The following is a 21098-nucleotide window of genomic DNA, read 5'->3' on the forward strand; positions in this document are numbered from 1 at the left end:
CCGCCCCCCGCCCGCCCGCCCGGAAGAACCGCCTGCTTGGCTCGCCGGGTGCCCGCGGTTCCTGGGCTCTTCGGCGCTGGGCGCTGTTGCCATGGCGGCGGTTGCTGCGGCGACTCGGTGGCACCTGCTCCTGGTGCTGAGCGCCGCGGGGCTGGGCGTCACGGGCGCCCCGCAGCCCCCCAACATCCTGCTCCTGCTCATGGACGACGTGAGTGCGGGCGCGGGCGGGGCTCCCGGGACGGCTGCGTTCGGGCGGGGGCGCGGCGGGGGCGGCAGCGCCGGGCCCTGCCACCCGCCACCTGGCCCGTGGGAGAAGCTGAGGTGAGGTGGTCGTGTCCAGGCCGGGCCAAGAGCAGACCCTCCTGCCCTGTCTCCTTCCCTGCCCCTCCCGCGCTGGAAGGACAGACGGCAGCCTAGACCCGCTGGCCGCTTGAGGGCCAGCGCCCCTGCTCACCCTTGTCTCCTCCCACTGCTGGGGTGTCTGGGGCGGGGAAGGTGGGCATTTGCTGACCGTGACCCCAGCCTGCCTTCCCTGAAAGTCGCCTCCCTTTCCTCTGGCTTAGGGGACCTGCCTTGCCAGGGCCTGTCCAGACTACCTGGTCTGGCTGCTCTGGTCCTGCTGAGAATTGTGACCAAAGGTCAGGCCTTTGTGGGATGGGGAAGAACAGAGCCGAGAAATGTCCCCTGTTGGGTGTTTGTAGCCCTGGGCCCGAGGTCACGCGGCTCACCCTGGTGGGCCGGCCCTGAGGTGTCCACTCATCCCTTTGTGAGTTTGTCCCCGTGCTCCTTACCCAGGAAGTCAGAGTGGTGTTCTTTTTCTTTCTTTTTTTTTTTTTTTTTTTCCTTTCTAAGGCTACACTAGCAGCATATGGAGAGTCCCAAGCTAGGGGTCTCATTGGAGCTACAGCTGCCACACCTACACCACAGCTCACGGCAACGCTGGATCCTTAACCCACTGAGCGAGGCCAGAGATTGAACCCGCAACCTCATGGTTCCTAGTCAGGTTCGTTTTGTCCACACCATGACGGGAAATCCCAGAGTGTATTTTTCAGACACTTTTTTAGGAGTGAAGTGGAGGTTCTGAAATTCGTCCACGTGAGCGTTGGGGTAAAGTGGGGTCGAGGACAGAGCTGGGCTGAGGTCCCATCCCTCTGAGCTGTGGGGGGACTGCAGCCTTTGGGTCTCCCCTCCTTGCTGTCCTGAGGGCTGAGGCAGCGCTTAGGTCCTGCACACAGCTCCTAAGCCTGTGAGTCCAGAGTGGTGACAGTGTCTGTGGGGCCCTGGTTGGCTGCAAGATGAGGTTGCCAGGAAGTCCAGGGCGAGATTGGAGGGTTGGAGCCTTCAGCACAGCCTTGACCTCTCGCGGGGAGGGGGGAGGTGCTGGAGCCTGAAGTCCATCACCCACGGCAGCAGTTGGACCAGTCATGGCCGCGTAACAAAACCTCCACAAAAGCCCTCAGCCCTGGGCTTCAAGGGGTTCCAGGCTGGCGGACACATTGCGGCCCAGAGAGGGCAGGGTTGCTCTTCCCACAAACCCCGCCCAGGTCGTCTCTTGTACCTGTTGAGACAGGAAAGAGGTAAACACAGTGCCAGCCTGAGTTCTGGGAGCTGTTCTAGGAAATTATCCAGCTGGGGGAGGTTGTGGGAGCCCGACTTGCAGGAGGCCTGGGACTTGGGGCTGGCATCTGAATTTGGGGGTGGGGGGGTCCTTGTGGGGCTGAGCCCTGACCTGTGAGGGCAGAGGCCAGGTTGGGGTCAGAGGTGTCAATTGGAGCCAGGCTGTTGGACTCCCACGTGGGGCCTGGAGCCTGGAAAAGAGGTTGGTGTGGTGCCCCCACCCCCATACTTGGTGCCAGAATTGTTCTGAGTGAAAATAGCCCAGAGTTCCCCAGAAGGCCAGCAGAGATCTCACAGGAGCCTCTGACCGAGGCTGTGAGCCTCAGGTGGCTGCGAGGGGGTCCTGGCTGGTTGGAATTGCGAGACGCTACGTGTGTAAAACACATTGGGTTCCTAAGATGCAGTACAAGAAAAAGACACAGGCGTGCCCACCTATGCAGGTGTAGAGATGGTGCATAGTCCATGCAGCCGCAGCGGAAACGAATCCAACTAGGATTCATGAGGTTGCGGATTTGATCTCTGGCCTCGCTCAGTGGGTTAAGGATCTGGTGTTGCCCTGAGCTGTGGTGTAGGTCGCAGATGCGGTTCGGATCTCATGTTACTGTGGCTGTGGCGTAGGCTGGCAGCTGTAGCTCCAGTTCAACCCCTAGCCTGGGAACCTCCGTATGCCTCGAGGGTACGGCCCTAGAAAGTGAAAAGGAAAGATAAGCCCAGAAAGATGGCAGAGAGACCTCGAGCTGACCTGCTTCTCTCGAGTCGTGTGCATTGAGACGTGACAGCTTCCACAGCGGGCTCCATAGCTCATGCCTTGGGAGCCGTTCTGATGGCTGGTACGGGGACCCTGTTTGTGGGTCTCGGGAACGCTGGCTCTGTGTCACTTCCAGCCTCCTTGGAGCTGATGCTCCCAGGCTCGGGTTCCTGCCCTGCCCATTTTCCAAGGTGAAGGCTCACCAGCAAGGTTTGGCCCTGCAGGCCTGCTGGAGGGACGTGTTCTGGATTTCTGGGGCTGAATAGGTACCATGTGTGCCCATAGCCACCTGTTCCCCAGCTGCTGGGCTGCAGGCTCAGCCAGGCGGCTCCCTGGCCTGGTGGAGGCCCTGAGCGGCAGAGCGTGACCGCGTCTTACTCAGGGGCCTGACGCAGGGCCCCTGGCTGGGTGTGCAGGGTGGGGCCCCAGGAAACTGGCACAGCGGGCCAGGAGGCCCAGGGCCTCTCCTGTGCGGTTCTTCCTTGTGGCTTTGAGGTTCTTCAGCAGCTGAGGGCCTGAGTAGTCGGGGAGACCCCTGTCCTGGTCACTGAATGACAGAAAACACAGTCCGGGCAGCTTTAGCAGCTCCCGTCACAGCACAGCGGGAAGGAATCCGACTAGGAACCATGAGGTTGCGGGTTCAATCCCTGGCCTTGCTCAGTGGGTTAAGGTTCGGTGTTACGGTGAGCTGTGGCGTAGGTCACAGACACAGCTCGGATCTGGTGTTGCTGTCGCTATGCATAGGCCGACAGCTGTAGCTCCTATTAGACTCCTAGCCTGGGAACCTCCATGTGCTGCAGGTGCAGCCCTTAAAAAAAAAGCAGCTTTAGCAGCAGTGGGAACCAGGGCTCTCCTGACCGCACAGCTTCTGGCCTCGGAATCCAGAGCCCCCCACCCCCCTACCAGCTCTGTGTCCCCACGCTGCCTCTGCCCTGGTCATCAGGCTGGGCAGGAGGGCGCACGCTCCAGGGTCAGACCCAGGGCAGGCCCCGGGATGCGAGTTGAGAGGACCCAGAGGAGCTTCAGTGTCCCTGAGTCGTCTCAGTTCTCCAAGGCCGACGGGGATGGGGTGTGGGGACAGGGCTTCCTCCCTGGGCGTCCCCAGCCCACAGGGCCACACCTCAGTTTCCTACTTGTAAAACAGGACTAAGGGGGACCCCCGGGTCACAGAAGCCCGCTCCTGCATCCCCTCGGTGGCCCCATGTAGCAGTGCCCCCATCGGGAACCTCCAGGGCCTTCCATGCCTGCGGACATGAATACGCCCAGGGCCTGGTGCCTTTGTCACCAGAGTCTTGAAGTCCCCACGCAGGAAAGGAGGGGCCACGGCAGGAGGACGGCAGGCCCTTGGTTCCGGCTGGCCTTGTGTGGCGGACGGTCCCCTGGGAGGGCAGGAGCACCCCTTACACTGTGCGGGGGACCCCCGGTGCTGGGGAGGGTGGTCTCACGGAGCCCTATAACCCTGCACGGTGGATGTTAGCAGCCCTGTTTTTACAGCTAAGAAAGCCAGCCAACGAGTAAGTAGAATCTGAGCAGGAAAGAGTTAACCCGGCAGGCCAGGGACTGCGCCTCAGGCTCACCCGGAAGCAGGTGTGCCCGTGGCGGCCATCTGGAGCTTGAATTTGGGGAGTAGCCTGGCAGCCCCTGGTAAGAGGGGCTCCCTGTGCCTACAGGGTTTCTGGAAGTGGTGGGATTTGTGCTGAGCCCCGCCTTCCTCCTGGGAGGCTGGGTTCGGGTGGTGCCCAGCAGAAGCTGCCCGCGTGACCAGTCTCTCCGCCTCTCTCTGCTGCTCCTTCCTGGCCCGAGCAGGAGGGAGGCAGCCCCCCCGAGCCCCGCCTGCCTTCCTTCCCTCTGCCATGCTTCTCTCAGACAGCTTTCACTCCAGCTCTTGTTGTCAGAGAAAAGCTGTCTCGGCAACCTCAGAAGAAACCAGCTCCAGAGGAAGCCCAGCCGGAAGGGTCTTTTCGCACCCGCGGCACGTGGAGGTTCCCAGGCTAGGGGTCCAATTGGAGCTGCAGCCGCCGGCCTATGCCAGAGCCACAGCAACGGGGGATCCGAGCTGTGTCTGCGACCTACACCACAGCTCACGGCAACACCAGATCCTTAACCCACAGAGCGAGGCCAGGGACTGAACCCGCAACCTCATGGTTCCTAGTCGGATTCGTTAACCACTGCACCACGACGGGAGCTCCCGGAAGGGTCTTTGAGAGCAGAGTGTGCGTCCAAGGGCAGAGGCCCCGAGTTGGCTCTCGGACCCGCACATTGGGGTGGGCGGGAGGCTGGGAGACAGGAGGCGCAGCACTGGGGGCGCGTGGCGCTTCCTCCTCCAAGGCCGCAGCACCTGATGGAGGGCGCGCCGTGGGAGTCGCTGACCAGCGCAGGGGACATTGAGAGCTGCCGCAGACCTACCTGGGCCCGTCGTGGGAAGGCGCGGACGCTCGGCCCCCGTGCACGACCCAGAGCTGCCGGCCCCCGTGACCGCAGCGGGCCGGCTGTGTGGGACTCGCGAGGCCGCCCGCGTCTCCGGGTTCTCCGGTCGGTCCACCACCTGCTCATCTTGGTCCAGACCTGCGCCGTCTCACGGCCCGAGCCTCGCCCTTGGCCGGCTGAGCAAGGCCCACGAGTCAGGAGAGCGTTCAGAGGCCCCAGAGGGCCGAGAGTGGCCGGGGCCCGCCAAGCCTCGCAGGGCGGGGGCCGCGCTGTCCCCCTCTGGGAAGGTGTCCCTTCCGTGACCGTTCACCCGGGCAGCGGGCGCGGCCCCCTTCGCCATGTGGCGCAGCCGTCACCAAGGTCAGCTTTGGGAGCTGTTCATCGCCCTGGGAAGAAGCCCCTGTCCCGGCGAGGAGAGAGCCAGCCTGGAGGGAGCCTGGAGCATCCGGAGGGGCCCAGAGGCAGCGTCGCCCACCCACGCCATTGGCTGCAGAGGGAGCTCAGGCAGAGCCAGGCCGCGTTCCCCTGTGCTGTTCAAGTATTTCTTTAGGGTTTTATGATCAGAGTTCTCACACACACGGCAAAGTCAAGAGGCTGTGGCCATTGCACACCTGTCACCTTACCTGGATTCTGCCTACGTCATCTTGTGTCTGTCTGTTTGTCCATCCCTGCCCACATGCTAACCTAGCGGGCCACCTGGCAAGTTGTATCTTGGTACAATGCACGTGACACAGCTTTACCCTTGTAACGTGTTTTCCTTTTTGAAGCATACCCGGTTCCTGGCGCACAGCAGAGTGACTCAGGGCTGTTCTGTTTCCCGTTCTTTCCGCTGTGGTTTATCACAGGGTGGTGACTCTAGTGTCCTGTGTGATGCAGGAGGGTCTTATTGTTTATCCATCCTATTACCCTTTTTTTTTTTTAATTGGTCTTTTTAGGGCCACACCCAAGGCATATGGAGGTTCCCAGGCTAGGGGTCCAATCACAGCTGTAGCCGCTGGCCTACGCCACAGCCACAGCCACAGCCATGCCAGAGCCGAGCCACCTCCCCTGCCCCAGGGCTCCTTTGCTCCTGGCTCCTGGCCTCCTCCCTCCGCCTCTGCCCCCGTCCTGAAGGCCTGGCCTCCTCCTGCGTGGCTACCTCGTCTCTGTGTCCCCCCGTCGCTGGTTTAGGGCCATCCCACCCCGTGCGCCCTCGTCTTAGCGAATTACGTCTGCATCTCCAGGTGAGGTGACAGGTTCTGAGCACACAGTACATGCGGGGTGGGGCTGTTCTGACCAGAACCAGATGGACGGACTTCATCGCAGTTCCTGCTGGTCAGTGACGACGCCGGGGCTGAGTCCTCTGGGCTGTGCGTCCTGCCGCTGCGCTGTGCACGCGCTCTCTGGGGCCGGGTGGCCCAGTTCTCTGGGCTCTCGTGGCCTCGCTGGCTTAGCTTCACGGGGCCTCACCAGTGGTTTGAAATCTGAATTCATGTGACAGAGTAGGATGGCCCCTCTGTGTGTGGAAGCCAGAGCAGGCTGTCCTGGTGCCAGCACCCTGTGAACTCGCCGAGCAGGGTCGGGCGGGAGGAGGCGGGCGGCTGATGGCACACAGGCTGCATACGGACCGCGCCCTCGGGGCGCTGCGCCTTCGCTGTGTTCTGATCCCTTCCCCCAGGCGGGAAAGGGTCACCCCACCTCTGCGTGCTCTTCCCTGCAGATGGGGTGGGGCGACCTGGGGGTGTACGGAGAGCCTTCCAGAGAGACCCCGAATTTGGACCGGATGGCCGCGGAAGGGATGCTGTTCCCCAGCTTCTATGCGGCCAACCCCCTGTGCTCCCCATGTGAGTGCGGCTGGAGACATGGAGGGCGGGCGGGGGCACCACTGGCACCAAGGGCTCAGAGCCTGAGGCGAAAGTGTCAGCTTTGGGAGTTCCCGTTGTGGTGCAGCGGAAACGAATCCACTAGGAGCCATGAGGTTAACCCCTGGTCTTGCTCAGCGGGTTAAGGATCTGGCGTTTCCGTGAGCGGGGGTGGAGGCCGGCGGCTACAGCTCCGATTCGACTCCTAGCCTGGGAACCACCGTACTTGGCATCGAGCCGAGTACAGTGGCTGGTTCAGGGAGGCGCGTGGCCGGGAAAGTGATTGTCCGCCGTGTGCGGGGGGCCACGCAAGGCGGGGCCGCGTGTCCCCCTCCCACCCCGGGGAGCCTCTCTGAGCTGGAGGAGAGGTGACCCCGAGGGAGCAGCGCATGGGGGGCCTGAGGGCAGGACTCGGAAGCTGCTCAGGGCCAGCCTCGGGCCTGACGCGTGGCTCATGGTTTCTGTTGTGTCACCTCCGTGCAGCCAGGGCGGCTCTGCTCACCGGACGTCTGCCCATCCGCACCGGCTTCTACACCACCAACGGGCACGCCAGGAACGGTAGGCTGCACCCGGGACTGACAGGCGGGGCGTTGGTCACCTGTCCTCGGGGTGACTTGGCTGCTCGCGAGTGCGCTTGTCGTGCCGGGGCGCGGGCTCTGTCTAGTTATAACTCACCTTAAAACAGGCCACACAGCTTCCATCAAAAACCATGTGGTTTTGGAGCTCCCTGGCAGCCTAGTGGTTAAGGACTTGGATTTGTCGCGGCCACAGCATGGGTTCAGTCCCTGGCCCGGGAACTTCCATGAGCCTTGGGCGAGGCCAAAAATACCCCCAAACCAGAAAACCCCACAGCAAGTGTTTTAGGCAAGTGGGGGGGGGCCGGCCTCCGTCCCAGCTGCTCCCTGTCCTGGGGGTGGGGCAACATGGCCTTCGTGTCGGGCACACCCCCCCCCCTGGGGCCCGCTGCCCGTGTGGGGGCGGCTGTCCACCCTGAGACCTGGGGCGGCCGCAGCGAGGTCAGCGCCCACGACCAGGTGGGGTTGCAGGGCCCTTGAAGGAAGCGCGTCCTGTCGGAGCACGTGTTCCCGAGACCTGACGTGCAGCCCCCCCGCCCCCGACTGCCCTGGCAGCCGTGGCGAAGGCAAGGAGAGGCCGGAAGAGCCAGAAAGTGCCCCAGCGCCGCCGCCCCGACCAGGGCTCTGCCCCTGGAGCCTGGGGGTCACGCGCTGTGTGGCCCCGCAGCCTACACGCCACAGGAGATCGTGGGCGGCATCCCGGACCCAGAGCACCTGCTGCCGGAGCTGCTGAAGGGCGCCGGCTACGCCAGCAAGATCGTGGGCAAGTGGTGAGCCCACCCTGCCAGGCCGGGCGCGTCCGCACGGGCTCCTCACCAAACCGAGCCCCTCGGGAGCCCCTCGGGTGGGACGTGGGCTCCTTGCATCCCGGGTCCACTCAACTGTCCAGAGCGTCCCTTACATGCGGCAGGGCCCCTGGGGCCTCCCGTCACAAGGCGGGGCGTTGGCTGTGGCGGCACCACCGAAGGGGCCGTGTTACTGCACACGCGCCATCACGGGTGACACGTCGGCACACGCAGGGCTCTGTCCGGCAGCAGGTGGAGGGTGGCCGTGAGCTGTGGAGTCACCAGGACCCCATGACCACAATCATAAAAGACCTCATTGCGACACACAGCATCGCGCTGGTCTTTGGTTGAGGGCGTTAAGCGGCTTCTCTCCTTGGGGGCGCCCGAATGTGCAGCCCTGGATGTTGGTATAAAGGTCTTCTCCCCTTTCCTGAGCAGTGGAGCCCTTGGAGACAAGCAAGCCCGCTTCCTACAGGAAGCCTTCCCTGATTTTCCAGCCCTGGTTGTCTCCCCCTCACCGCCGCTGTGCTCCGGGCCCTCCCCCCCGACCCCTCTGCACTCGCCTGCACGGCCTTCGCAAGGGCAGGCGCCTTCTCAGTGCCTCTCGGGGACCACTGCTCTGTGCTGCTGACAGGTCATGTCCTGGGGACCTGGCCGTGTCCCAGTGTGTGACCGTCGACTGGAGTTTAAGGGACTGTGCAGGGAGGGGCGGGGCCCGCGGCACCCAGGCCGCACACGCGGGGCTGGCTGTGTTCTCTGAAGGTGGCGGTTGCTGCTGCTGGGAGCATGAGGCGCCTGTGCGGGGTCCCTGACATGTCTTGGTTCCTGTTTCTAGGCATCTGGGCCACAGGCCCCAGTTCCACCCACTGAAGCACGGATTTGACGAGTGGTTTGGGTCCCCCAACTGTCACTTCGGACCTTACGACAACAGGGCCAGGCCCAACATCCCCGTGTACCGGGACTGGGAGATGGTTGGCAGGTGACAGCTCCCCGCCCACTCGCTGGGCTGGCCCCGCCCCGCCACTGCCGCTTGCTGCCCTGTGGCATATGAGAGCCATGCCCAGGGGGTCGTCCCGGCTGCCCTGGGAGGCCCTGCCCCAGGTGGTGAGGGGACTGTACCTTGGATGGGTTCCCCCCCGCCCGAACTCAGCGCTGTCTGAGGGGCCATCAGCTGTGGGACCGACCTGGTCTGGCCCGTGGGCAGCTGCAGGCAGCTGGGTCTTTCCTGGGTCTTCTTTCGTTGCTGGTTTGGTTGTGGGGGGAGCTCACCACACGTGCTGCTGGGCTGTAGGTCACATGCTCAGCGCCCCCGGCCTGGCCCTGGAGACCACAGACCCGTCCCTCTCTCTCTCGCGGGCCCTCCTGTGTGACACAGGGCTCCCATGCTTCTCCCAGACAGCGGGGTCGCCGGGCGCCAGCCTCAGTGACCTTGACGGGATGTGGGCAGGAGCTTCCAGGTGCCTGGTTTGGGTCCTGACCTGAGCATTTTTTTCTCTTCTATAAACAAGGCCTGTGGCTTTGCTCCCGAAGTCAGGGAGAGGGGCTTTCCTGCCCTGAGGTCGGTGTCTGAACTGTTTTCAGGTTTTATGAAGAATTTCCAATTAACCTGAAGACGGGAGAGTCGAACCTCACTCAGATTTACTTGCAGGTGACGGGGCCTCCTCCTCGGACGGCGGCCGGGGCTGGGCTGGCTCCGGGCGGGGAGGGCGCCTCGGGCGGAGGACGACGGCGGGTCCTTCTCCTCAGGAAGCCCTGGATTTCATTAAGAGGCAGCAGGCCGCCCGCCGCCCCTTCTTTCTCTACTGGGCCATCGACGCCACCCACGCCCCTGTGTACGCCTCCCGGGCTTTCTTGGGCACCAGCCAGCGAGGGCGGTGAGTCCCTGGCCGCAGAGATCTGGACTCCTGGGTCGGGGGGTCGGGGGGCCGGCTGTGCTCCCTGCAGTTAGGGTCCAGCCGCTGTCCGGTCGCGGACACCCCCGGCCCCTGCCGCCCGTGCTGGCTCTCCCGCAGGTATGGGGACGCCGTCCGCGAGATCGACGACAGCGTCGGGCGGATTGTGGGCCTCCTCCGGGACCTGAAGATCGCGGGAAACACCTTCGTCTTCTTCACATCTGACAACGGAGCCGCCCTCGTTTCTGCGCCCAAACAAGGCAGGTGCTCGAGCAGATGAGGCTCCGCTCGGGGCCCCTCGCCCCCCACCTCCTGGCCGAGCATAGAGGGGCGCCCCTGGCGGGGCCGGCCTGGGCCTGGTCCCACGGGAGCCCAGCACCCAGGCTCCGGGGAGCACCCTCCCTCCGGAGGGAGAGGCACCTGCAGACGCCCACCCCAGGCCCCTCGCCGGAGCCGGGCTGGGAGGGAGAGCTTGGACCCGCGGCTGGAGGCCGAGTCACAGCCCTCATCCTGTCCTGGCTCCGTCCCCGGCTGGCCCTGGGAGCCAGGCTCCCCGGCCGCGTCTTCGTTCTGATCTCAGGTGTGACACGGCGTCTGTCGTCACGTGTCCGGGTCAACTGCACCTTTTTCTGTGTTTGGGGGCCTCCCTTCACGAGGGAGTCGTGACCCTCCAGCAGCCAGGCTGGGCTTGATGTCACCCCCCCAGAAACACGCTCACGTGGGCTGCCGTGTCGGGAGGGAAGGCGCTGAGCCTCAGCCCTGAAGTGCTGGCCATGGGGGGGCTCGGAGCTGCTGGAGCAGCGTGGGGGCTGCTCTGGCCCCCGGCCCCGCCGTGTGCACCGCTGCCGGCCTGCAGGCCTCCTCGATGCCCTGCGCCCCTGGGGCCTCTCAGCCCAGAGGTGACCCATGTTCGCCATCCCATTCTTCTTAAAGAGGCCGGGGTCCCCGCAGGGCCCTGAGTCACTGTGACACCTCTGGAAGGAAGGTCCCAGGCAGCAGGAGCCCCCACAGGGGTGGGCCTGGGGGGATCCCGGGGGCAAAAGGGCTAAGGGGTCTCCAGGACAGGCAGGGCACAGCAGGCTCAAGCGGAGAGGGGGCTGCGGCGGGCAGGCTGGCAGTTTAGCAGTGGGAGAAGCTCTGGGCACCCGGCCCCCGCTGGAGAGGGAAGCAGGAAAGAAGCGGGCTCTCGTCAACCTCTGGCTTGTGCCCCTCACCGGCCCTGTGCTGACTGGCACGTGGGTTTCTGGGTGCCAGGGGTCACTGACCTCAGGGTCCCGAGGTTGCGGAGTCTCGGGTAGCTTAGGCTGGCAGAGCCCAAGCCCCCTCTTGTCCTGCTCACGGGGCTCCCCTGTGAGCCGGGACCACGCGGCGGCCTGTCCTCTGCCCCTGGCATGGCTCAGAGTGGCCGTGTTGGAAACGCAGGCCTGGGGGCTGGTGCCTTTCACGAGGCCCCCCAGGCCGGGCACACAGGAGACGCTGTGCACGGTGTGCGCAAGGAGCTGGCACCTGCCAGGCGCAGGCAGGACTGTCACGGCCGTGAGGAAGTTTCTGTGTCTTACACTAATGTGTGTGCATGCCCTGTTTGTGCCAGGTTGCTCCCCACGGGGGCATGACCTTGTGACCACAGCTCTAGGACAGTCACCCGGTCAGAGCCATCTCCAGGCGTTCCGACCTTGAATCTGAGGCCTGAGCCCCATTGTCCCCGTGCCAATCTCAGTGCCTCAGAGTTTCAGTATGGTCATCTCTGCGGGGCCGGGCGGGGAGCCAGGAGAACAGACGTGTCCCGAGGGCCAGTGCCTGGCAGGGCATGTGTGGCCCTGGGGACTTGGGCAGATGGTCTGACGGGTGGCTGCCCCTCGCCAGGTGGCAGCAACGGGCCCTTTCTGTGCGGGAAGCAGACGACATTCGAAGGCGGCATGAGAGAGCCTGCCATCGCCTGGTGGCCCGGCCACATCCCTGCTGGCCAGGTGAGTCAGGCCGCCTGTGCCAGGTGTGGTCGCCCTGGGGTGTGGCCGCTCGGTCCTGTCGCTGGCCTGCTCCCTACATGTGCTCGCCATGCTCCGGCCACATGAGGCCCAGCTCCACGCTCTCCTCCACGTGCCCTGGGAGGTGGGCAGGGGCTGTCCTGTGGGCATGAGAGCTCCGTCAGTGGCAGAGGCCCCTGGGGTCAGCCACGTGGCGGTTCAGAGCCGGGCTGAGCTGCTCAGGCGTGTTCCCTGCAGGCCCCATCACGGTGTGCCCATGGGTGCCGTGGGCCCTGGCAGGGGCACAGAGCTGGGCAGTAAGGCTGGTTTGGCCACAGAACCTCTTTTCCAAAGTGCGTCTCCCCGGCCGCTGCTTAACCACCGCCCCGGAGACGGCTGCTGCGCACAGGCGTGGACCGTGGGGCTGGTGACCCCGGCTGGTCCCGGTGGCCCGCTGGCTGGCCTTTCCGGCTCCCGAGCCCCTCACTCTGCCCACCCTGGGCCTGGAGCCCACTTGTCACCTTCCTAACCCGGGGCCTCGGTTCAGACCCCGCACAGGGATGGGGGGGTCGTCTGGCAACATGCGTGTTGCTCGTCCCGTGGGTCCTTTGCCCCCTCCGCCAGCAGGAACGCTGCTGCCTGTCCCTCCCCCCGCGAAGCCTCCACGGAACTTTTGAACGGAACACCAGCCTCGTGCCCCCCCGACTAGGTGGCAGAACCAGGGGTGACGGTGGGCTCGCTCACCCACGGAGCGTCTCCTTGGGGAGAGTCCCTGGGCGTGGGAAGCGCTAAGTTGGGGTCCCTCGGGTCGCCTGCCCCAGACGTGCAGGCGTGAATCCACGGAGGCCAGCCAGCAGCCCCCCAGTGGCCCCTCCAGGCCTCCTCCTGCCGGCTCCATGGACTGGGCCGCTGGGTTTGGTCTGGCTCCTCCTCCCGGTGCCCTGCGTGCTGCTCGGGCCCCGGCTTTCATCCTCGTCCGCTCCCACCTGAGCGGGGAAGTTCACGGTCGGCCTAGAGAGGGTGGGCCTGGCCAGGTGGAGCCTGCCAGCATCTCCCTGGTCGGGGTGGCGGGGGCAGGGGGCGCTGTGCCACCTTCTCCCTTCCGTGGGTCCACACGCGGCCCCGGCAGAAGCGAGGACCTGGGAGTCAGGATCCGGTGGAGCCTCCGCTGCTCTGGGGTCAGACTCAGCCCCTGACCTCCCCACGGCCACTCTTCCTGACAGGGCGCGACCCCCTCTGGGTGCCCTGAGCTCGAGGGGAGCAGCCCCGGTGAGGCTGCCGGGGGGGGAGGGGACACGTGTGCACAGGTGTCCTCAGCCGGGGCTGCCTCTGCGGCGCGTGTGGACGTGGCTGGGACGCCCTTTACAGGTGAGCCACCAGCTGGGCAGTGTCATGGATCTCTTCACCACCAGCCTGTCCCTCGCAGGCCTGGAGCCCCCCAGCGACAGAGCCATTGACGGCCTGGACCTCCTCCCAGCCATGCTGCAGGGCCGCTTGACAGAGAGGTGGGTTCCAGCCAAGCCCAGAAGGAAGCGAGGCTGGGGAACTTGGGCACAGGCCGCGTCGCGGGGTGGAAAGGCCTTGCTTCCCGTGATGTCCCCTCCCCTGCCTTGGCCGCAGGTGGGGCAGGGAGCGTCCGAGCCTCAGGAGCCGGGCACCTGTCCAGGGCCAGTTCCTGTGGCTCAGGACCGGCTCCTGTGCTGCTCAAACGAAACGAGTTTCCAGGCCGCCGGGAAGGGGCGCGAAAGCGAAAGCCTGAATGGTGGGGCCAGGAGCGCACAGCTCGCTCTCTTTTCTGTCTCGAAACCTGGTATGAGAGCTTGTCGCCACCGGGGCGGGGCGGGAGTGCCAGCTGTCACAGTCCCTGCAGGCCCCCTGCTGGCCTCCCCTGTGCCAAGGGTGAAGGGGCCGTGGGAGCCCCCAGCCTGGGGACCTCTGCGTTTCTGCAGTGCGGTGTCGCGCTGTCACTCCTGTGGACTGTCAGCCCCGAGCTCGCTGGCAGGCGGGCGCTCCACTCGCCCCCTGACCCTGCCTGTGCCCCGACAGGCCGATATTCTATTACCGCGGCAACACGCTGATGGCCGCCACCCTTGGCCAGTACAAGGCCCATTTTTGGACTTGGACCAATTCCTGGGAGGAGTTCAGACAGGTAAGGGAGCTTGGGCTGCATGGGCTCTTCGTCACGTCCTTCAGGAGACACAGTGGCCGGAGGGACCAGAGGCCTCTGTGCCGTGGCTCACGTGTTAAGGAGTGGGGGGCGGGGGTGCGCAGTGTGGCTGCAAGGACAGCACCCACCCGGCCCGGCCCGTCCAGACGCCTTCCCCAGCCCCCCAGGCACTCGGCGACCCGCTGGGAGGCTGTCGCCGTGTCCACCCAGGTCTTGAGGGTGGAGGCCCGCCTGGTCCTGAGAGGGTTCGGCTGCCCTCGGGCGCGAGGCGTGCGTGGCTCCCTCCCGGGTCTCCGCCCGACCCCTCCCTGCACCCAGGTCCGAGGACACGAGGAAAGCCCGCTGACGCCCCGGAATCAGACGGGAGAGCCGTCATCGGTCGGGAGACTCCTCCGTGCCGGGCTCTGTGCGCAGCTGGGGTGCGCACTGCACGTGGAGGGACCCGGGTCTGGGACCCGGGCGGGTGGGGAAGTGTCGCACGGGGGGGTGCACGTCGGGGTCGGGAAGTGTCAGGAGAGGCCCTCTCGGCACAGGGCTCAGACACGCGGCGTCTGTTCCGTAAGGGTGGCTTCTGGGAGCTCCCGCGCTGCTTTGGTCGGCACGGACTCTGGCCTCCTCGAGGTGAAGCCCACGAGGTTCCCTTCTGCAAGCTGTGGGCACCCGGGTCCCTCCCTGGGAGGGCAGCTGGCCCAGCACAGCCCCGTGGTTGGCACCCTTGCAGTTCCGTGCAAGTGCCGAGGGGAGGCCCGCTCGCGGCGCTGATGGCCCTTCCCCTCCAGGGAGCAGGAAGGCTGAGGGGGCGCCTGAGGTCAGAAGGGACCTCGGAGCCACTGACAGCTGCTGAGCCCCAGGGAGGCTCCGTCTGCCCCTTCCAGCCCCTTCCAGCCCATTAACGTGGGAAGGAGAGGCTTCTCCACAGGCCACGTCCCAGGGCACAGGTCTGGGGTCCCAGGTGCAGGGCTCACCCAAGGAGACCCCGTTAGCTTCCCGCTCACCCCTCATCTGGGTGTCTCCCACCCTTCCCCGCATCCCCTCCCCCCCAGCATCCATGGGCCCGCCTGCCCGTGGCCTCCCCTCGTGGGGCGTCTGAGGCCCAGGTGGGGCAGGAGCGGGGTCCACGTGACCACGCAATTCCCGCATTTCCAGACTAAAGCCACAGGCACCAGCTCAAGGGCACGGCCTTCCTCCTCCCGCCAGCAGCCGTGAGAGGAGAGCGGGGCCTCCATCAAGAAGCTCATTTGCTTCGCATCCGGGTTATAATTGGTCTTCTGTCCAGCCTTGGATTCTTCTCCATTAACTGCCCAGCTTTTTTACGCCAAACGGGGCTGTTTCTCCTCCGTTAAAGCCGTTTTTGTTCTCTGGCTGGTCCGCTCCCCTTGGGACCCACCCAGGTGTCCGTCCTTGGCCCATTGCAGCCGGACTGGGAGTCGGCTGCTCAGGGCAGACAAGTGGGAGTTCACGGGCTCCTCCCCTCCCTGCTTGAGTGACAGGCAGAACGTAGCTGCCCCGTGGACGGCTGTCCGTCCCGCCTCGCGGTGTGAAGGCGGCTGCTCGCAGGCAGGCCACGCTCGTGTCTGCAGGACAAGCAGGGGGCACATCCCTGAGCGAGTCCTAAAGCGACTCCCTGCCCCACCAAAACAGTGCCGAGACCGCAGGGGACAGTCCACGGGGCAGGTCGCTCAGCAGCCCTGGCCGGGAGGGGGAGGCCCCGTCGCACAGGCCAGCACCTGCCGCTTGGCCGCGGCTGCTCGGCATCCTCCTGCGTCTCTTTCAGGGTGTCGATTTCTGCCCCGGGCAGAACGTCTCGGGTGTCACCACCCACTCGCAGGAAGAGCACACGAAGCTGCCGCTCATCTTCCACCTGGGACGAGATCCGGGAGAGAGGTTCCCGCTCAGGTGAGCCGGGGCGGGGAGGCCTCGAGCCAGGCCCGGCCACGCGGCTGCGCCGGACGCGAGAGAGGACACAGGACGGGACGTGGAGCGTGGGGCCTGCCCCCCCCCCCAGGGGCGCCCACCCCGGCCCACGGCAGGCCTCGGGCCTGCCACTTGGGGGCCTCCTCGGTGACAGCCCCCTCCCTGGAGCTTCATCCGGCTCCGAGGCCTGCGACCGGGGAAGAGGGAAGACGCTGCCCCCAGTCTTCCAGGACCTCACAGTGCGGCCTTGTTGGAAACGGGCTTTGCAGGTGTAGTGGGGTGGGGTCAGGGGAGAGCTAAGCTTAGAGCAGGCTGGCCCTGAACGCACGACTGGCGTCCCGGTAGCTCGGGCACAGACCGTGTGCCCACAGGCAGAGGCGGACGGCTGCTGCCACGGCAAGGACGCCTGCTGAAGGGAGCCCTCCCTTGGAGCCTCTGACGCCTGGATTTCAGACTCTGGCCTCGGGGACGAGGACGGATCCCTGCCGTTTCAGTGCCTCCCTGAGTCGGGGCCCCGGGCACTCGTGCAGGCGGGAGCTGGGAGTGTCTCCAGGTATCCCAAGTCACAGGAGGTCCCCTGGGGCTGGGGGCCAAAAGCTAGACTGAGGCATCCTGGAAGCAGCCTGAGCCCCTGGTCTCCTGGGACAACCCGGATGTCCAAATTCCCTCGTGGCGCTGTTCCTCCTCCCCAGACTCCAGCTCAGCTCAGCGCGGTTTTACACCCCCAGGGGTCTCTCAGCCACATGTCCCAGCAGCACCTGTGCGCTGCTCCTGACTTTTTTCCAGCCAGGCCCCGGTGGGGGCCACCTGCAGCCCCCAGCGCCTTTAGCCCGGCTTGCAGACAGGGCGTGCACTCTGGACGGGCTGTGAGGACAGGTGCCCTCATCCCGCCCTGATGGGAGGCGGTGCTGACACTGCTTCCTGACACGGTGCCACCCCTGCCCGCAGCTGGCACCTCTGCCCCACCTCGGCACCTCCCGAAATCCTCGGTCACTGGGCCTGCACTCCCCATGAGACCCCGTGACTGTTCAGGGTCACCGCCCCTATAAGAGGGCCTGGGAGTTCCCGTTGTGGCACAGTGGTTAACAAATCCTACTAGGAACCATGAGGTTGCAGGTTCGATCCCTGGCCTTGCTCAGTGGGTTAAGGATCCAGGGTTGCCGTGAGCTGTGGTGTAGGCTGCAGACGCGGCTCAGATCCCGCATTGCTGTGGCTCTGGTATAGGCCAGTGGCTGCAGTTCCAATTCGACCCCTAGCCTGGGAATGTCCATATGCTGCGGGAGCGGCCCAAGAAATGGCAAAAAAAGACCAAAAAAAAAAGAGGGCCTGGCATGAACACAAAGCCTGCCCAGCTCCTGTCACACCCCTACTTCCCAAAGTGTGCCCTGCTGCACCAGACTCTGGAGAGATGGGACGCGGCTGGTGCCCCAACTGGGACACACGTGGGTGCAAGTCCAGGGCTCGGGCATACCAGACATGGTGATTGGGGCAGCTACTCAGAGAGCAATGAACCTGGGCTACAGGGATGAAAAGGAACCCTGAGTGGCTCAGGACGCTGCAGCGCTTGGCAGTGCCCTTGGCGGTTCCCGATGAACAGCAGGCTGAAGAGTCATGTTTGCTGTCCTGGTCACGTGGCTCTGCCTGAACCCTCAATTGCTGGGGGTTCCTGGGGCACACGGCTCCTGCCAGAGCCACGTGGGACAGGGTGGGGCCCAGCCGCAGCCGCTCTCCCCAGAGCTGCTGGATGCTGGACCACAAAACGGAGCTGGTCCCCAGGCTCCCCCACCCAGCCTCCCTGTCCCTCCCTCCACCCTGGTGACCTCGTGCCCCTGTCCCGCAGCTTTGCCAGCACCGAGTACCTGGATGCCCTTCGCAAGATCACCCTGGTCGTCCAGCAGCACCAGGAGTCCTTGGTTCCCGGGCAGCCCCAGCTCAACGTGTGCAACCCGGCAGTCATGGTAAGCGGCTTATGCCTGGGATGCGGCCCCCAGAGCGTCACCTGCACCTTCGACAAGAAGCCCCCTAGGGAGTTTCTGTGAGGGCATGGGCTGTTCCCTGGCCTCGCTCAGTGGATTGAGGATCTAGTGTTGCCACAAGCTTTGGCGTAGGTTGCATATGTGGCTTGGATTCCGCATTGCTGTGGCTGTGGCGTAGGCTGGTGGCCACAGCTCTGATTCAGCCCTTAGCCTGAGAACTCCCACATGCCCCGGGAGCAGCCCTAAGAAGACCCCCCCAAAAAAAGCCATCTGGAACTGCAGTGAGTCTGGCCCCCGAATGCTTCCCAGAAGCACAGCCTGCCCCACAGGTGCAGGGGTCCTGGGCAGCCTGGCAGGACCCAGCGCCGTGCAGAGCTGATTCCAAAGGCGGGGTGCCTCATGTCCCTCCTGGTCTCACAGGAGGAGCACCAGGGCGCTGGGCCCTCTGCAAGTGTGGGACAAGCCAAATCCTTGTGGGACTGTGGGGTGTGGACGCGCTTGGTGGATGGCCGGGTGTGTGGCCAACGGGTTGGCCACCTCCCAGGTCAGGAACACAGGTCCCTGCCTTGACCGCATCACACCCCATGGGGGGCCTGCCCACAGGTCCGTCCTGTAACGGGGCTGTCTGCATGGCCCCCTGTCCCCGCATTGGAAGCTTCAGCAGCCCCCAAACCCGCAGAGCAAAGCCAGTGGCTTAGCCCTGCTTCCAGCCTTCTGGCCCCGCCCTGTCCCCCGCAGACCCGCCTGGCGCTGTGAGCACCCTTGAAGCTGCAGGCCTGGCACAGCCAGGCCAGTTGGAACCTGCTGCCTTGAAGCAGGAAGGGACGGGGCAGTGCAGGGTGGGTGCGTGTGGTGGGGGCACTGAACGGAGGTTGACGTTAGAACGGGGGTGAGGAGGAGCGGAGTGTGGATGGCTGAGGGTGGCCTGGTGGCTGTTGTCCCCCAGGCAGGCATTGCTGCCTGAATTCGCCGTCGTGGAGCAGGAGGTCCCTGAGGTGCCAAGAGCCTGAGAGACCTCTGCCCTTCCGAGCCAGGCTGTCCCCTGGGAAGCAATGTTGTCCCCACCCCAGACCGCCATCTCCCGCGGAGCCGCTTGGTGGCTCACAGATCGGAGGGGTTTTAGTGACGGGAGGGGCGCTGCCGCCACCTCCTGGACAAGGCGGGAACTGCCGCAGCCCGGCCGCCCCCGAGCCGGGAAAGCGGAGCCCCCTCCCCAAGTGGGCGGAAGACCCCAGTCGGTAGGTTGGGCTCAGGCTCGGAAGTGAGCGCTGCCCCTGGAGAGGCGCACGGCCTCCGCCCCGAGTGGGCGTGTGCGCCGCAAAGCCTCCCCGGTCCCCTGCCCCGCTTGAGTCCTGCTTAGCCCCGCTCGCTTATCCGGAGGGCTCCGGTGGTGTCCTCTGCTCCCAGGGCTGCAGCAGACCCCCTCCGTGACGCCAGCCCCGCTTCCTGCGCCCTCGCTGCCCCCCTCTGCTCTGCTTCCTGATCTACATCCGGCCCTGCAGGGTGGCCTGCGTGACCCCAGGGCCACCTGGCACCATCCAGGGCAGGAGAGGGCGTGACCCATGGCTCTCGCCGGCTCCGAAGCTCCGATTCTGTAACACAGGAGCCTCTGAGGGCCTGGCCGGGGACCGTTCTATGGATGACTGTGGACGGGGACACCTGGGTAGGGGGGACGAGGCGACACCACGAGGGCTTCCTCCCCGGGGGCATGAGAGTTCCCTTTCGTTGCGGGGAAAACATCGCCACACAAAGCAGGTGTGCCCAGGAAGGTGCTGGGGAGCCCTCACACAACAAGCAGTCTCTCCCTGGGCATCCGGGCCCAGCCTGCAGAGTTTTCCTTGGGAAGTCTGGGCCAGCGCCTCAGCAGCCCGGCTCCTTCTCTGCTACAGCGGCCGTGGAGGCCGAGGCTGTGCGCAGCTTGCTCACCCCTCCTGTTCAGCAGCAGACGGCCGTTAACAGCGGGCTGCTGGCTGCTGCGCCGGCCTCAGGCGCTGGGTTGCTTCCGGGCGGTGCCCGCTGGCTTGCACCCCACAGCTGTGGAGGTGGGGCAGGAATGGGAACTGCTGAGTCCAGAAGGGCTTAAATTAACTGCATGTTCTCTTTCTGAATTTTCATTCCCCAGAACTGGGCGCCCCCGGGCTGTGAAAAGCTGGGGAAGTGCCTCACGCCCCCGGAATCTGTCCCGGAAAAATGCTCCTGGCCCCACTAGCACCTGCTGGGCTGAAGCCACGTCCGGGATCTCCCCAGACCTGCAGCTGCCAGAGGCTCTGGCCTCCGGGCTCCAGGGCTGCCCTCTGCCCTCCCCAGTGCCAGCCTGCGCCACCTGCAGCCAGCAGCGGGACCTGCAAGGCCATGCCTGCGCGAGCCCGGGCCCTAGAGTCACTCCCTCTCAGCCTGCCGGATTCAGGCTGCCTGATTCTGCCACCTCTGGCCGCCATCAGCCCCTGAACCAGATGCTGCCTGTCTCACAGGCTCCCCCTCTGCTCCACCTGCCTTCCTGGCCGGACCGATCCAGGGCCCAGAGCGTGTGACTTGCTCTGGCTGCCCCAGCAGTCCGTGGTGTCAAGGAGGGTAGCTGTGCCAGTCCTGTGTCACCCCTTGCCATTATGCAGGGGGGGTGCCCTGGCCCCACCCCCCATGATGGGGGTTTGTGAACATGGACGGGGGAGCAGACCAAGATCCTCCCTGACCTGGATCCTCGGCAGCCAAGGCTTCCCGAGGCCGGTGGGGACAGCTGATGCCACCACCTCACCCCTGACGCCAGCACACTCTGGGCCTGTCAGTGCCTCACAGCTGCCCTGCTTGCCCTCCTCCCCTTGAGCCCAGGGTGGCAAAGCTTGACGATGAGCCTGGGCAGGTCTGTGCAGACTCCAGCCACCCCACCCTGAAAGCCTGGGGACCATATTTCCATTCTGCAGGTTGTCAGGCCAACTCTGCTGTTTTTAAGACTTGGGAAATTTTGAAAAAGCAGTTCTAGAATACAGGAACAGGCATTTTAGCTCTGGTTTGTTTTCTTTTTAGTGAGATGCGCTTTGGGGGCAGTTGTTGCCTCTGGTATGGTGGGGGCTGGAGTGGGCCGGGCCAAGGATCCCCCCCACTCCCCCCCTCCCCCGCTCTCCCAAGAGTCCAGCAGGTCTGGGAAGGGCTTCCACTTCTCCCTCGCCCCTGCCCAGGCCATTGGTCCTTCGAACT

At 65.1% G+C, this 21098-nt stretch overlaps 1 protein-coding gene across 3 annotated transcripts; it reads left to right on the forward strand.

The window, feature by feature from the left end:
* Positions 1-21: 21 nt before the first annotated feature.
* On the forward strand, positions 22-20904 carry GALNS (galactosamine (N-acetyl)-6-sulfatase). Of its 3 annotated transcripts, none has more exons than XR_014805005.1 (14): positions 22-208; positions 6492-6615; positions 7117-7191; positions 7876-7978; positions 8829-8972; positions 9575-9641; positions 9740-9867; positions 10006-10145; positions 11749-11852; positions 13276-13354; positions 13896-13998; positions 15791-15912; positions 17771-17888; positions 20029-20904. XR_014805005.1 is itself a non-coding variant. In XM_084958592.1 (14 exons), exons 5-14 carry the CDS (start codon positions 8962-8964, stop codon positions 20113-20115), a joined length of 1017 nt encoding a protein of 338 aa, XP_084814718.1. In that variant the 5' UTR covers positions 22-208; positions 6492-6615; positions 7117-7191; positions 7680-7978; positions 8829-8961; the 3' UTR covers positions 20116-20904.
* The last annotated feature ends 194 nt before the right edge of the window (positions 20905-21098 follow it).

The sequence above is a fragment of the Sus scrofa genome, chromosome 6, assembly GCF_054392235.1.
Source record: "Sus scrofa isolate SSC_HxYL_T2T_F1_AM1 chromosome 6, Sscrofa_HxYL_maternal_Yorkshire_Landrace_v2.0, whole genome shotgun sequence".
Taxonomy (NCBI): domain Eukaryota; kingdom Metazoa; phylum Chordata; class Mammalia; order Artiodactyla; family Suidae; genus Sus; species Sus scrofa.

Excerpts from the sequence above, each read along its gene's own strand:
- GALNS (XM_084958592.1), top strand. Across the intron at positions 11,853-13,217 it reads GCCACATCCCTGCTGGCCAG|GTGAGCCACCAGCTGGGCAG; the intron begins GTGAGTCAGGCC and ends CGCCCTTTACAG. Across the intron at positions 13,999-15,790 it reads CCTGGGAGGAGTTCAGACAG|GGTGTCGATTTCTGCCCCGG; the intron begins GTAAGGGAGCTT and ends CGTCTCTTTCAG.